Genomic DNA, 16106 nt, shown 5'->3' with positions numbered 1-16106 from the left:
GAAAATGAAAATACAACAATCCAAACGCTTTGGGACGCAGCGAAGGCAGTCCTGAGAGGAAAATACATTGCAATCCAGGCCTATCTCAAGAAACAAGAAAAATCCCAAATACAAAATCTAACAGCACACCTAAAGGAAATAGAAGCAGAACAGCAAAGGCAGCCTAAACCCAGCAGAAGAAGAGAAATAATAAAGATCAGAGCAGAAATAAACAATATAGAATCTAAAAAAACTGTAGAGCAGATCAATGAAACCAAGAGTTGGTTTTTTGAAAAAATAAACAAAATTGACAAACCTCTAGCCAGGCTTCTCAAAAAGAAAAGGGAGATGACCCAAATAGATAAAATCATGAATGAAAATGGAATTATTACAACCAATCCCTCAGAGATACAAACAATTATCAGGGAATACTATGAAAAATTATATGCCAACAAATTGGACAACCTGGAAGAAATGGACAAATTCCTGAACACCCACACTCTTCCAAAACTTAATATAGATGGGAGGCATGTAAAGAAAAGATAAAGCATTTATTTTATTTTATTTTTTTTTCAACGTTTATTTATTTTTGGGACAGAGAGAGACAGAGCATGAACGGGCGAGGGGCAGAGAGAGAGGGAGACACAGAATCGGAAACAGGCTCCAGGCTCTGAGCCATCAGCCCAGAGCCCGACGCGGGGCTCGAACTCACGGACCGCGAGATCGTGACCTGGCTGAAGTCGGACGCTCAACCGACTGCGCCACCCAGGCGCCCCTAAAGCATTTATTTTAATGCAAGCACATTATGTATAATCTATCCTGATTAGTGCAATTCCAGAAGTAATTTTCTTTTTGTAGTCTATGTGCTCTCATATTAACAATAGTATTTGGCAAATGTTTGAATTTTCCAATAATTTTCAGAATTATTTGTGACACTTCAATAGATCTAAAACAACTACCCAAAGCATTTCCTGTCCATGTGCTCATGTTCTATGTAGTCCCATATTTCAGGAAAGTACATCCTATCTTTTGACCCAATGATAGATTTTGATTAGTTTGAACCAATCAGATTAATCCCATTCCACTATGCTTAGGAGGGACAAAGAACCCAAATGTAGCCAATACAATGTGAGAAAAGTCTGCATTATTTCTGGGAAAGGGCTCTTGATTTTTAAAATAGGCATGCAAAAAAAAAAAAAAAAAAAAACCCACAAAAAAAACCCCAGGCCCTTTTCCTACTTTTGGGAACTAATATGCAAGTATGTGACATATAGAACTAAAGAAGACATCTTGTAACCATCAAAGGTCAGCTAAAAGGATTCCAGAAAAGCCAACTGAGAACTTCACCGTTACCCAAATGACCATTTAAGTAACCATGAAAATTGGTGGGATCTGTATTATTTTGTTACTTGACTTTACAAATGTTCTAATCTTTAAGTTACTTTTAATTTAGGGATTTTTACTTGAAACTTATCACATCATAAGAAATGCACTGATTTACAAGCTGGGTGACCTGGGACAAGTCATTAAATAAGAGTTAATATTTATCATGCATCCATGGTCCAGGTTATAGCATTAGGTAGTTTACATAATATAGTTCTTTAAATTATAATCTTATATGGCATTATTTTTATTATCCTCACGTATAGAAGAGGCTTAGGAGAAATTAAGTAACTTCCCCAAGAGAACATTGCCATTAAGTTTCAGAACAAGGATTTGAACCCAGGTCTATCCAGCTTTTCACAGCTGATCATAGTTTTTCAAATATATGATCTAGTCATATATAAGTGTTAGTCTGCTTAAGCTGAGTTCTACTTTCTATGACTCTATAAAGAAATTTCCACACGATTATTCTGAGGGTTCACTGAGAAAATGTATCTAAATTAACTATTACTTAACTAGTGTAGTGAGGGAAAATTAAAGGGCATTCTTAGCATTTTAAATAAGGTTTAAATTGTTGAGCGTCTATACTTTCCAGTTAAATTCTTGAAGCATTGCAATTTGATTTTACAACTGGACATTTCACACAAAATATGAATTCTACGTTTTATGCTGTCACTTTACTTTTCTGAAACTCTAGATACAAACACAGGTTAGGGGTGACTGCATATATATATTTTTTAAAAGATAAAATGCATTGAAGTTCGAACTAGAAAGGGACTTTGAAATCCCCCAGAAAATCCTTCACATTTTTTCCCTTAAATTCCAGTGTTGTTAACATACAATGCTATGTTAGTTTCAGCTGTATAACACAGACCATACACCAATTCCATACATTACTGTGTTCATCAAGTGCACTCCTAATCCTCTACACCTATTTCACCCATTCCCCTACCCACCTCCCCTCTGGTAATCTGTTCTTTCTAGTTAAGAGTTTGCTTTTGGTTTATTTTTTTCTCCATTGTTCATTTGTTTTGCTTCTTAAATTCCACATATGAATGAAGTCCTTTGGTATTTGTCTTTCTCTAACTGGCTTATTTCACTTAGCATTATATTCTCTATATCCTTTAATGTTGTTGCAAATGGCAAGATTTCATTCTTTTTATATGGTTGAAAAATATTCCATTACATACACACACATTCATATATATGAATCACATCTTCTTTATCCATTCTTCTATCAATGGACACTTGGGCTGCTTCCATAGTTTGGCTATTATAAACGATGCATAAATAAACATGGGGTGCATGTATCCCTTCAAAGTAGTGGTTTTGTACTCTTTGAGTAAATACCCAGTAGTGCATTTAATGGATTGTACGGTGCTTCTATTTTTAACTTTTTGAGGAACCTACATATTGTCTTCCACAGTGGCTGCACCAGTTTGGATTCCCACCAACAGTGCACAAGGGTTCCTTTTTCTACACATCCTTGCCAACACTGGTTATTTCTTGAATTTTTGATTTTAGCTATTCTGATACGTGTGAGGTAATAGAGCAGTGTAGTTGTGATTTGCATTTCCCTGATGATAAATGATAGGGAGCGTTGTATCATGTGTCTGTTGGCTATCTGCAGGTCTTCTTTGAAGAAATGTCTGTTCATGTCTCCTGCCCATTTAATTGGATTATCCTTTTGGTATTGGGCTGTATAAGTTCTTTATATATTTTGGATATTGTTTCCTGAATATGTCACGTGCAAATATCTTCTCCCATTCAGCAGGTTGTCATTTAGTTTTGTTGGTTGTTTCCTTTGCTGTGCAGAAGATTTTTATCTTTATGTAGTCCCAATAGTTTATTTTTGCTTTTGTTTCCCATGCCTCAGGAGACATATCTAGAAAAATGTTGCTAGGACCAAAGTCAGAGACATTACTGACTGTGCTCTTCTAGGATTTTTATAGTTTCAGGTCTCACATCTAGGTCTTTAATCCATCTTGAGTTTATTTTTGTGTGTAGAGTGATAAAGTCATCCAGTTTCCTTCTTCTGCATGTAGCAGTTTAGTTCTCCCAACACCATTTGATGAAGAGACTACCTTTTTCCCATTGTGAATTCCTGCTTCCTTTGTTGATCAACTGACCGTATCATTGTGCATTTATTTCTGGGCTTCTCATTCTATTCCACTGTCTGTGTGTTTATTTGTGCCAGGGCCATACTGTTTTTGATTACTACAGCTTGCAATACAACCTGAAGTCTAAAATACCTTCAGTTTTGTTTCTAAGATTGCTTTGGCTATTTGGGATCTTTTGTGGTTCCACACAAATTTTAGGATTGCTTGTTCTAGTTCTGTGAAAAATGCTGTTGGTATGTTGTTAGCAATTGCATTAAATCTGTGGATTCCTTTGGGTAGTATAGATATCTTGACATTATTTGTTCTTTCAATCAGTGAGTATGGAATGTCTTTTCATTTCTTTGCGTCGTATTCAATTTCTTTCATCCTTGTTTTATGGTTTTCAGAATATTAAGAATTTCACCTCTTTGGATAAGTTTATTCCTAGCTATTTTATTATTTTTGGTGCAATGGCAAATTGGATTGTTTTATTAATTTCTTATTCTGCTGCTTCATTATTAGTACATAGAAATGCAACAGATTTCTGTACATTGTTTTTATATCCTGCAACTTTACTGAATTCATTTATCAGCTTTAGTACTTTTTTGGTGGAGTTTTTTGGCTTCTCTATAGAGTATCATGTCATCTGCAAATAGTGGAAGTTTTACTTCTTCCTTAACCAATATGGATGTCTTTTATTTCTTTTTGTCTGATTGCTGTTGCTAGGATTTCCAGTACTATGTTGAATAAAAGTGGTGAGAGTAGACATCCTTGTCTTACTCCTGACCTTAGGGGGAAAGCTCTGTTTTTCCCCACTGAGTATGATGTTAGCTGTGGGTTTTTCATATGTGGCCTTTATTATGTTGAGGTATGTTCCCTCTAAACCTGCCTTGTTGGCGGTTTTTATCATGAATGATGTTGTACTTTCTTTATTGAATGCTTTTTCTGAACTTATTGAAATGATATCATTCTTATCCTTTCTCTTATTGATGTGATGTATCATGTTGATTGATTTGCGAATACTGAACCATCCTTGCATCCCAGCAATAAATCCCACTTGATAATATGATGGTTTTAATGTACTGTTGGATTTGATTTGCCAATATTTTGTTGAGGATCTCTGCATCGATCTTCATCAGAGATATACTGGCCTACAGTTCTTTTTGTGATATCTTTATCTGATTTTGTTTGTTGGGAGTTTTTTGATTACTGATACAATTTTCATTGCTGGTAATCACTTTGTTCAAATTTCCTATCTCTTCCCTGCTTCAGTTTTGGGAGGTGATATGTTTTTAGGAATTTACTAATTTCTCTAGGTTGTCCAATTTGTTGGCATATAGTTTTTCAAAATATTCTCTTAAAATTGAGTTTCTGTACTGTTGGTTGTTATTTCTCCTCTTTCACTTGTGACTTTGAGTCCTCTTTTTATTTTTTTTTAAATGAGCCTGGATCAGAGGTTTATCAATTTTGGTGATCTTTTCAAAGAGCCAGCCCCTGGTGTAACTGATCTGTTATATTGTTTTTTAAGTTTCTATATTATTTATATCTGCTCTAATGTTTATTATTTCCTTCCTTCTGCTCGTTTGGGGTTTTGTTTGTTATTTTCCTAGCTCCTTTAGATGTAAGGTTAGGTTATTTATTTGAGATTTTTCTTGCTTTTTGAGGGAGCAATTTTCATTTCCCTCCATGTAATTTTTTATTTCTTCTTTGATTTCTTGGTTGACCAATTCATTGTTTAGTAGTATGTTATTTAACCTCCATGCATTTGTGCTCTTCCCAGATTTTTTTCTTGTGGTTTATTTCTAGTTTCACAGTGTTGTGGTCATAAAAGATGCATGGTATGACTTTGATCTTTTTGAACTTGTTGAGACTTGTTTTGTGGCCTAATATGTGCTATTCTTGAGGATGTGCCATGTACATTTGAAAAGAATGTATATTGGGCTGTTTTAGGACAGACAGAATGTTCTGATTATATCTGTTAAATCCATCTGGTCCAGTGTGTCATTCAAAGCCACCGTTTCTTTGATTTTGTTTAGATGATCTGTCCATTGATGTAAGTAAGGTGTTCAAGCCCCCTACTATTATTGTATTACTATTCATTAGTTCCTTTATATTTGTTATTAACTGTTTTATGTATTTGGGTGCTCCCGTGTTGGATGCATAAATATTTATAATTGTTATATTTTCTTATTGGATTCTCCCCTTAATGATTATATAGTGTCCTTCTTTGTCTCGTTATAGTCTTTGTTTTAACATCTATTTTGTCTGACATAAGTACACTGCTACCCCAGCTTTCTTTTCACATTCAGTTGCATGATAAATGTTTCTGCATCCCCTCACTTTCAATCTGCAGGTTTCTTTTGGTCTGAAATGAGTCTCTTGTAGGCAGGATAGAGACAATTTTTTTTTTTTTAATCTATTTTGAGAAAGAGAAAGCATGAGCAGGACAGGCACAGAGAGAGGAGGAGACAGAGAATTCCAAGCAGGCTCCATGTTGTCAGCATGGAGCCCAATGCGAGGTTCAACCTCATGAACTGTGAGATCATGACCTGAGCCAAAATCTAGAGTCCGAAGATTAACGGACTGAGACTCCCAGGTGCCCCATGGGTCTTGTTTTGTTTTATTTTTTAATCCATTTTGTCACCCTATGTCTTTTGCTTGGAGCATTTAGTCCATTTACATTCAAAGTAAGTACTGACAGATATGTTACTTGCCTTTTTACTTGTTTTGTGGTTGTTTTTGTAGTTTTTCTCTGTTCCTTTCTTCTCTTGCTCTCTCTCATGGTTTGTTGGTTTTCTTTAGTGATATAACTTAGATTCCTTTCTCTTTATTTTTTGCTTATCTATTAACTGGGTTTTGATTTGTGGTTACCATTAGGTTTGTATATAACATCTTCTGTATATATCAGTGTATATTATGTTGATGGTCGCTTAAGTTTGAACACATTCTTTATTCCTCTTTGTTTTAGGTATATGGTGTCATATTTTACATCCTTTTATTTTGTGAATCCATTAACTGATTTTTACAGACATACTTATCTTTACTGCTTTTGTGTGTCCTACTTTTCTTACTCTTAGTCTTTCCTTCCTGCTCAAAGAGTTCCCTTTAATAATTCTTGTAGGGCTTGTTTAGTGGTAAATAACTCTTAGATTTTGCTTGCCTGAAAAACTCTTTATCTCTCTTTCTATTCTGAATGATAGCCTTGCTGGATAAAGTATTCTTGGCTACAGATTGTTCCTTTCAGCACCCTGAATATATCATGCCACTCCATTCTGGCCTGCAAAGTTTCTACTGAAAAATCTGCTGATAGCCTTAGGGAGTTTCCCCTTGTATATAATTATCTTCTTTTCTCTTGCTGCTTTAAAATTTTTCTCTTTATCACTACTTTTTGCCATTCTAATTACTACGTGTCTTGGTGTGGACCTTCCTGGGTTAATTTTGTTGGGGGATCTCTGTGCCTTCTGGATCTGGATATCTGTTTCCTTCCCCAGATTTGGGAAGTTTTTAGCTAATATTTTTTTCAAATAAATTTTCTGCCCCCTTTACTCTGTTTTCTTCTTCTGGAATCCTTATAATGTAAATGTTATTATGCCTGATGGAGTCTCTGAGTTCCCTAAATCTATTCTCATTTTGTATAAATTTTTTTCTCTCTAGATTAACTTCCATTATTATTCTATCTTCCAGGTCACTAATTCATCCTTCTGCTTCCTCTAGACTGCTATTTATTCCATCTAGTTGTAATTTTAATTTCATTTATTGTGTTCTTTATTTCTGGTTCTTTTTCATCTCTTTGTTAAGGGTCTCACCGATGTCTTCTACTGTTTTCTCAAGTCCAGTGAGTATCTTTATCATCATTACTTTAAATTCTCTATCAGGCATATTACTTATATCCATTTCACTTAGGTCTCTTAGTGTGGTTTTGTCCTATGCTTTCGTTTGGGGCATATTCCTCTGTCTCCTTATTTTGTCTAATTTCCTGTGTCTGTTTCTGTATGTTAGGAAAGTCAGCTTTGTCTCCTACCCTTGAAAAGTAATGCCTTTATGAAGAAGACGTCCTGTAGTGCTCTGCAGTTTCCCCTGTCCCCCAGGTGTTTGGTGGTGGTGGTGGTGGTGGTGTGTGTTGGGGGTGGGGGGGGTGGTGGAGGGGTTCTTATGCATGTTGTGCATGCCCTGCTGTTGTGTCCTGGTCATTTTTTCTTTTAGTCTGGTTGTCTTCAGAGGTTCTCTCTGCCTGTTGTGGACAGTGTTTAGTCTCTGGCTGGGGTGCAACACACAATTTTAATACCTCGGACTTCCACAGGGCCTGCTGCCAGTTGGCCCGAGGCACCTGCCATCCCCTTTGTTCCTGTAGAAGTCCCTCAGTGATCCCTGCCCCTCCAGGACATGTTTCAAAATGAGTAAACTATTCTCCCTTACATATGTCCCAGGTGTTTCTTCAAACTGCTGCTTCTATGCTATATCTCCATGGGCCGTTTGTGATGTTGTCTCTTTAAGGGCAAGAACTCAGCTTCCTCTCACCCTTCAGGCTCTCCCAGATCCAAGCTTGCTGATTTTTAAAATTCTAGACTTTAAATCTCTGTTGTAAGAGCTCATAAAATTCATCCCCACTTGCTTTCAAAGTCAAATGTTAAATGGGGATTTGTCTTTCCCACAAAGGCTTCCCAGTGTAATACTCTGTTTCTCTCCCTTCTCTGTACCCAGGGCTCCCTCCCCTCTGCAGATGGCTGCAGTTTCGCTCCCAACCATGTCTTTGCCCTTTCTACCCACTTCAGTGTGGCTTCTTTTCTAACTTTAGTTATGGAGTTTGTTCTGCCTGTCTTTGGGTTGTTTTCTGTGTTTACACTGATTTGAGTGTTATCTAGTTGTATCTGTGGGATGTGCTGAGCTTAGGGTTTTCTTACTCCGCCATCTTCCCAGCCTCCAAAACATTCACATTTTTGATAAGGAAATCACTAGAGAGTGGTGGAAATTGTCAATGTCATTCAGCTAGTTAATACTTAAGACAAAAAAAAAAAAGTCCTCTAATACCTAGTTTATGATAATGTTTTGCTATTTTAAAAAAGTAGTTAGAGATGTAAGGAGAGAAAAAGTATTTTAAATAGAAAGATAATTTTAATTTTCATAATATGGAAAATGTTTACTGATCTCTACTTACAATGGTTCATATCTTTTTAATTTCTCTTGATTTAATTAAACAAGTGACTTCCTAGAGTTCCATTACTAATCTAAAGATAGACGATGATCTCTTCCAAAATAAATATGATTTCTAGGTTTAATATACCAAATACAGAGAACTTCAAAACACCTATTGCTGAAAAGTCATGCTTTCACTTTTCTTTTTTCTTTCTTTAGGATTCTCTTAGATATATATTTTTAATGTTTATTTGCTTTTGAGAGAGAGAGAGAGAGAGAGACAGAATGCTAGTGGGGGAGAGGCAGAGAGAAAAGGAGATGAAGAATCTGAAGCAGGTGCCAGGCTCTGAGCTGCCAGCACAGAGTCCGAAGCAGGGCTTGATCTCATAGATCATGAGATCATGACCTAAGTCAAAGTCGGATGCTTAACCAACTGAGCCACCCAGGCGCCCTTCCATTAGATATTTCTAAAAACTTTCTAAAAATTATTTGTAAGATGAGATTTTGTTCTGGACAACTGGGCGAGTCTCTTCAACAAGTTAGTATAGCAACAATAAAAAAGAATGGTCCTAAATTAAAAGAGACTTAAAAGATGTAACTAGATGTAATGTACAAATACACAGGATATTTTTAGAACTAGGAAAATCTGAAGATGGATGGATATTAGAAGACATTAAGGATTTACTATTAATTGGTTAAAGATGGTAATATTTCAGCTATGAAATGTTCTTATTTTTAAAAGAAACATATTGAGGTTAATAGAACAGTATTAAAACTTTTCAGCATAAAAACCTTTACCATTTCATTACTTAATAATCATATATCAACATAAAGTGACCTCTTTTCACAATTCTTTCAGTCTTAATTTTTCTAATTTATAATTGTAACCCCAGCTTTTTTGATGAGAATAATTTCATTCTGTCTCACCCAACCATTTTGTTCAGCTTTACTGTACCATTTTATGAGCTAAATTTTCTTTGTACAAAGAAAATTAATGAATTTTGCATTAAATCCCCAATGAAACTATGTGAGATAAAGCTATTTTCATTTACTATTATATTTATTACATTTAATCTAATTTCTGTCACCTCAGTTCTGCTGTTTTTAGATATCCTTGGGTATTTTTCTACTTTCTATATCTTTTTTTTAATTTTATTTTTTGCAAGATCCATTATTTTAACCTAATAGTTATCTGAAAGCATTTCATAAATGTTTTATGATTTATGTAATATATAAAAATAATTTAAAAAATAATTTTAGATACCCATTTGAATAAGATAAAAACTTCAACTTCAGTACTTCTCACTTCTTCAGTGTATTCCTTATTTCCTTCCTCAAACCTGTATTTCACTTAATGTAAACATTTTCAAGGGGTCCTTGGGTGGCTCAGTCAGTTAAGCATCTGACTTCAACTCATGTCATGATCTCATGGTTCAAGGGTTCGAGTTCCACATCAGGCTCTGTGCTGACAGCTCAGAACCTGGAGCCTGATTCGGATTCTGCGTCTCTCTTGCTCTCTGCCCCTCCCCACTTGCACTCGGTTTCTCTCTCTCAAAAATAAACATTAAAAAAAAAACAAATTCATTTTCAAGAATTTAATAGCAATTTAAAATTTTACAAACTAAAAACTTCATTTCAAGAAAATAAAAATGTATAAATTCAAAAAATCTAACATTCAAATGATCTAGGAGATAAAATAATCAGCAGTAAGTTTTCTCCCATTACTTATTGGGAGGTTTATCTCATCTAGTCTCCCTAAAAATAGTTTTCATTTCATCACTCACTCATTTTAATCTTTACTTCCTTATTCCTGAGTTATTTTGTAATGTCTCCCCCAGGTATCTGGAATGCATTATTAGGACATTTTACAAAAATAACTGGGTGGCACATTTTTCAAGACATTAAAGGTATGAAAATTTACCTTGGTATAGAAATAAAAATGTGTTTAAATATAAAATATGGGGTCATAACTTTTTTTTTTTGAAGTGCACTAGACACAATTTTTGTTCTCTGTAATATATTTTTGCAAAATCTGAAGCTTAATTTCCTAATGCTGTTTTTCTTCTCCCTGAAAATTAGTTGAGTTGGCTAGGTTCTTAGTCTTGAAATACAAACATTAGATCTTATTATTTTTTTAATTTTATATTTGATAGGCCCTCAATTTGTAATATTCATTCATTCATTTTTCAGATTTGTAAGTTTTCTTTGTGCTCTTAAATCAGAATATCTGATCTATCAGTCCTTACTATTTATTCATGAGTTGGATCTCTGTGATCTGAACCCAGTGGCTCAGAGTTCAGTATATATTACATCCTTTACATTCTAAATGAGGTTAATAATTCAAATTGCTGAATTGCTTTGCTATACCAAAATATGCTTTTGAATTCCAACAGATTTTCCTTGGCCTATTGTCATTTTTATGCCATTATGTTGTTATACTGGACTTTTTATGAATTAAATTATAATTAAGTTCAAGACACTGCACATATTTTCATATGAGACTAACATTTGAAATTCTAACAATTATAAAATCACAAAGATCCAAATATGGCTCTGAGGGATCACTCAACATCATCGATGGGGGAAGAAGCATTTTCTTAGAATACTGTTCACTCTAAGTCTTACCTACAGAAACCTAAGCCTAACATCCAGTTTAATTTCTGTTCTGAGAAAAAAAATATGTCCTATTCTCAACTCACCAGTACTCGTTTCTTTAAATACACAAAGGAAGTCATTTACCCTTCATCAATAAAATGAATGTAAACTAGTGATTTCAAAACCCCCAAGAGAAGACCACTGAAAATGTACTCACAAAGACATTCTTTTCACCTTGAATACTTAATATTTAGATTAAAATTTCTTAAATATTTAGAATGAGGTAGATTAAAATTTCTTAAATATTTAGAATGTATTCAGAATGCATACAATCTAAATGTAATACAATAGTGCAACTTTGCAAGCCAAAAATAAAGTCTTTTATTTAAAAAACTTTTATAAAAAAAACAATACTGCTTAGTTTGAAAAGCCTCTACTTTATGTACTACACTATAATACTTACAAGCTGATGTTCTAATAGTTGAATTTTTTCATCTTTTTTCTTTATTTCCTCTTTAAGTTGTTTTATTTCATTTAATAAATCTTCATTCTGAAATATTTTAAAAAATTAACATGAAGTATTTAAAACACCTTGATGAGAAGCATTAAATCAACAGTGAAGACTGAATAATGAATGGTTTATTCATTTAAGGGGAAAACTCTTCTTAAAGATGCCAGGTATTAACCTATGAATAAACAAAAACCCATTTTGGTTCCTCCAAACGTTCATAGTGTAACAGAGTCTAACATGTAAAAAATGAATAATAGCAACAGCAGCTAACATTCATTAAGTACAAGTGCTAAGAGCTAAGTACTTTTAGATATCTAAGCATTTGATCCTGAGTACAACCCTGAGGCTGATACTATTATCCCCTTTTTACAGATAAGGAAACTGGGACATGGGCCATACACTAAATTAAATTACATATAAAACAGTAATTTCAGCTAGATTTCAAGGGATGCATGAGAGTTGCCTTTCAGAAAAAAATGAAGGGCCAAACAAACAGAAGGAACAACATAATTAAAGGCAGAGAGTCATTTCACAGCTGGTTCAGAAATCAGCAGAAAGATAAATATGCCTAGAAGGATAACAGGGAGATTCTTTTTTCATGAGCCACCTTCCTGAGAACTGCCTGACTCAAAGACAAAATACCCTGTCAATTTAGTCTTTAAGAAATTCCTAACAGTATTAAAAGGAAACCTATCATCAAGTTAAGCAGAAATCCAGCTACATTTTGAAGCGTAAAGTATCATTACCTTTTGTTAGTCCATTGTGTTTACTACTATTCAATTAATCAGAAATATATACTGAGAAAACAGTACAAGCAAGGAAATTAGAATATATACGTGAATGACATATCTTGTAAAGGAGAAAATTTTGTAAGCAATTATAATTATAAAATGCTATTACTGAGCAAAGTATGCCATCCCTTGCAGATACATTAGGAACAAACACAAAATAGTGCAGTCTCTTTAACAAGAGATCAGAACTAGACATTTTGCAAAGGCTTTAACATATCATATAAACATCACAAACAATGGGAAAGAAAAGATCTTTGCTAATGATGTTATATACACTGCAATTGGGCAAGACTGTTTATTGTATATAAAAAATGATTTCTAGTTGAATTTAAAGAGTTTATTTTTATTTTTTTAAATCATAAGTCAGGGCAAAAGAGGGGCGCCTGGGTGGCTCAGTCGCTTAAGCATCCGACTTCGGCTCAGGTCATGATCTCATGGCTTGTGAGTTTGAGGCTCCACGTTGGGCTCTGTACTGACAGCTCAGAGCCTGGAGCCTGCTTCAGATTCCATCTCTGTCTCTCTCTGCCCCTTTCCTGCTCACACACTGTCTGTCTGTCTCTCTCTCTCTCTCTCTCTCTCAGATATAAACATTAAAAAAATTTTTAATAAAATAAATAAAATAAAAAGACAAAGATAGATTGCAGATCATGAAGGATACATTTTTTAAGCTATGTGGCAAATGAAGTTATTAAGAAATAATAAGTATATTTGATTACTTATAATTTAAAGCACCTATACAATTAACACTAACATTAAAAGCTGATGAAAACCTATGCAAATATGACAGAGGACTTATATTCAAGTATATTAAGAGCCTGTTCAAACATACAGGATAATTTTCTAGGCCCCAAAAGACAAATAAACCAATTCCCACAAATAAATATATATATATATATATATATATACATACATATATACATATATATATATATCTGGCAAAATGTTCTATCTGACTTCTTGGAGAAATATAAATTCAAGTATTAAAGGTATTGTTTTATAGACATTAAATTGGGGGAAGAAATAATGTGATGAACAAAACTGCAGAAAAAAATGGTACATCATCAGACATCAAAACTGGCCTTTCTGTAGAAACACATGGCTATACATAGAAGAGTCATAAAAATGCTTGCACTCTAATTCAGTCATCCCACTCCTAAGAAACTATGCCAAAGAAATAATCATAAGTAGGAAAAAAAGCTACAAAAAGGTATTATCTAAAAGTTTACAAATTTATAACTGCCCTAAAAGGAGACAACTGAAATACAATGTCGCAATCTAATGGAATACTATATATACTATACTATATGTTATCATTTGGTCACTGCTAGGTTCTGCCAGTGTTAGAGGAAATGGACCTGAAAAAAAATCCAAATACAATGTGATAACATTAATAGCCAACATGTATACAGTATTTAACTTTATGACAGTCACTGCTGTAAGGATTTTACACATAAAGATGGGCAAAGGGGAACACATATCAGTAAATAGGTAATTCCAGTGAAGTCTTAAAGGATGAGTAAAAAGCTCTGAAGATACCGAAACCTGTCAGGCTTTGGATTTGAGGAAGAGATTCTAGTATTGTACAATACAGAGATGAAGATAAGCATAGCATATATAGAGAATTAGAAGCACTGACTCTATCACACAAAGGCTGCAGTGAACAGTGGAAACCAACGTGGTTAGTAAACCAGGCAAGAGCCAAATCATAGAGAGTCATGAATATCAAGCATGGCCTAAGCGAGGGGAGTGACAGTGCATTTGAGATGGTTATTTAGAGGACAAATATGACAATGACAACAACAAATTAGGCTAGGGAATTTGTTACCAAAATGTTATAATACTCCAGATGACAGTAGGAGCCTGACCCAAGAGAGTGAGGGGAGAAGAAGTAAGAAGAACAGGAATCAAAATTAGGAGATTTTGGCAATTATCTCTCCATGTGAAAGAGCACAAAGGGACAGTCAAGAGTGATACCTATATTTCTAGTGTGGGTGATAATGGTTGTGCCTCCAAAAGAAATGAAGACTAAATGAGGAGAAATATGTCCAAAGAGGAAAAATGGTGAGTCTCAGATATATTATTAGAGGTGCCTGGGGCTGGGACACAGTGGAAATGTCCAGAGGGCAACTGGATGACCCGGTATGAAAGAGCAACTTCTGGGGCACTTGGGTGGCTCAATCAGTTAAGCGTCTGACTCTTGATTTTGGCTGAGATCATGATCTCAATGGTTGTGGGACTGAACCCTCCATTGGGCTTCACTGGGTGTGGAGCCTGCTTAAAATTCTCCCTCTCTCTCCCCCCACCAACTCCCCTCCTCACTTGTGCTCTCTCTCTTGCTCACTCTCTCAAAAAAAAGAGAAATTTCATGTTATCAACACATACGGTCTATATGACACCATGACAGTAAAAAGTTCAAAGAGAACTGGACTAAAGATATAAATCTATATTCTGAATAAGAGGAGGAACCTACAAAGGAAATGGGAAAATGTTGAAGAGTGTAAGGGATTTCAGAGAGAAGTGACATAAAAATCAAGGACAAAGCTTTTAAGATAACTGTCATGCCAAATGTCTATAGCATTAAAACCAGTAGCTGCTTTCATTTGTCCAGGATTCCATGTTAACTAGAAAGAGGTTTAAGGAGAGTCAAGGAAAGGTTTATCTGGTTTACTGAATTTATGATAGGTAAGATACAGAAATTTATAAACTGAGGATGAAGAAAAAGTAGTGAAGACACACTGAAGAGAGATAAGAGAGGAGGATGTAGTTAGGTCCCTAACAGCAGCAGAAGATAAGAGTCCAGAACCTAAGAAAGGGTGGTCTTCCACAGCACAGTGGCCATTTTTGCCCTGTAACTGAAACAAGGTGAATGAGAATGATAACAGATACAGGTAAGTCAGAAGGCAGGAGGGCAGGTAGCAGATCTTGCTTGATGAACACAAGGCCACTTGCAGAAACTGAGAAGAATGGCTGAGAATGAGGCTTGAGGGCGGAGGCAATGTTGAGACTAGCTCATCAAGGGAATGGGAGAGGGAGCTGTTCTGACTGATACAAAAGACAGATTAGGGACATGGCAGGTCCAGTGCAGATTGCAGACCCTGAATTTGCAATGACACAAGTCAGTTATATCATTTGAAGCTGTACTGCTAAACCGGATGAGAAGGGGACATAACTGGGGATCTGACAATGAAAGTGCAAAGGAGTCCAGTGTACTGGAAACAGTATCAGCCACAGCATCTCACCTTGGATAAGAAGGAAGACTAAGAATGATCTGCTTGGAAGGAAATGGAGTAGGGACAAGAAATAAATACTGTGTAGCAATATGTCTATCATGTAACATTAAATATATAGACACACTAGAAAGGAAGAAAGAAAAATTAAAAATATCAGTTGTGTAAAAGTTGGAATTAAAATTTTTTTCTTTGAAAATTATTTCTTCATATGTAAAAACTTTTCACAAAAAAAATGCAGGAAAAACTCACCTTCACTTTATCAACTTTTTTATTTATTTTTGGGACAGAGAGAGACAGAGCATGAACGGGGGAGGGGCAGAGAGAGAGGGAGACACAGAATCGGAAACAGGCTCCAGGCCCCGAGCCATCAGCGCAGAGCCTGACG

At 35.1% G+C, this 16106-nt stretch overlaps 1 protein-coding gene across 9 annotated transcripts in view; it reads right to left on the bottom strand.

Moving 5' to 3' along the window:
* CCSER2 (coiled-coil serine rich protein 2) overlaps positions 1 to 16106 on the bottom strand; it is a 200576-nt gene that overhangs the window by 36510 nt on the left and 147960 nt on the right. For all 9 annotated transcript variants that reach the window (XM_040485605.1, XM_040485610.1, XM_040485606.1 and 6 more), the window contains one exon: positions 11653 to 11739. In XM_040485605.1, coding sequence (XP_040341539.1) covers positions 11653 to 11739 — 87 coding nt within the window. The remainder of the gene's footprint in view (positions 1 to 11652; positions 11740 to 16106) is intronic.

The sequence above is a fragment of the Herpailurus yagouaroundi genome, unplaced genomic scaffold, assembly GCF_014898765.1.
Source record: "Herpailurus yagouaroundi ecotype Mexico unplaced genomic scaffold, PumYag 163, whole genome shotgun sequence".
Classification (NCBI taxonomy): domain Eukaryota; kingdom Metazoa; phylum Chordata; class Mammalia; order Carnivora; family Felidae; genus Herpailurus; species Herpailurus yagouaroundi.
This window is presented reverse-complemented; position numbering and strand designations above follow the sequence as displayed.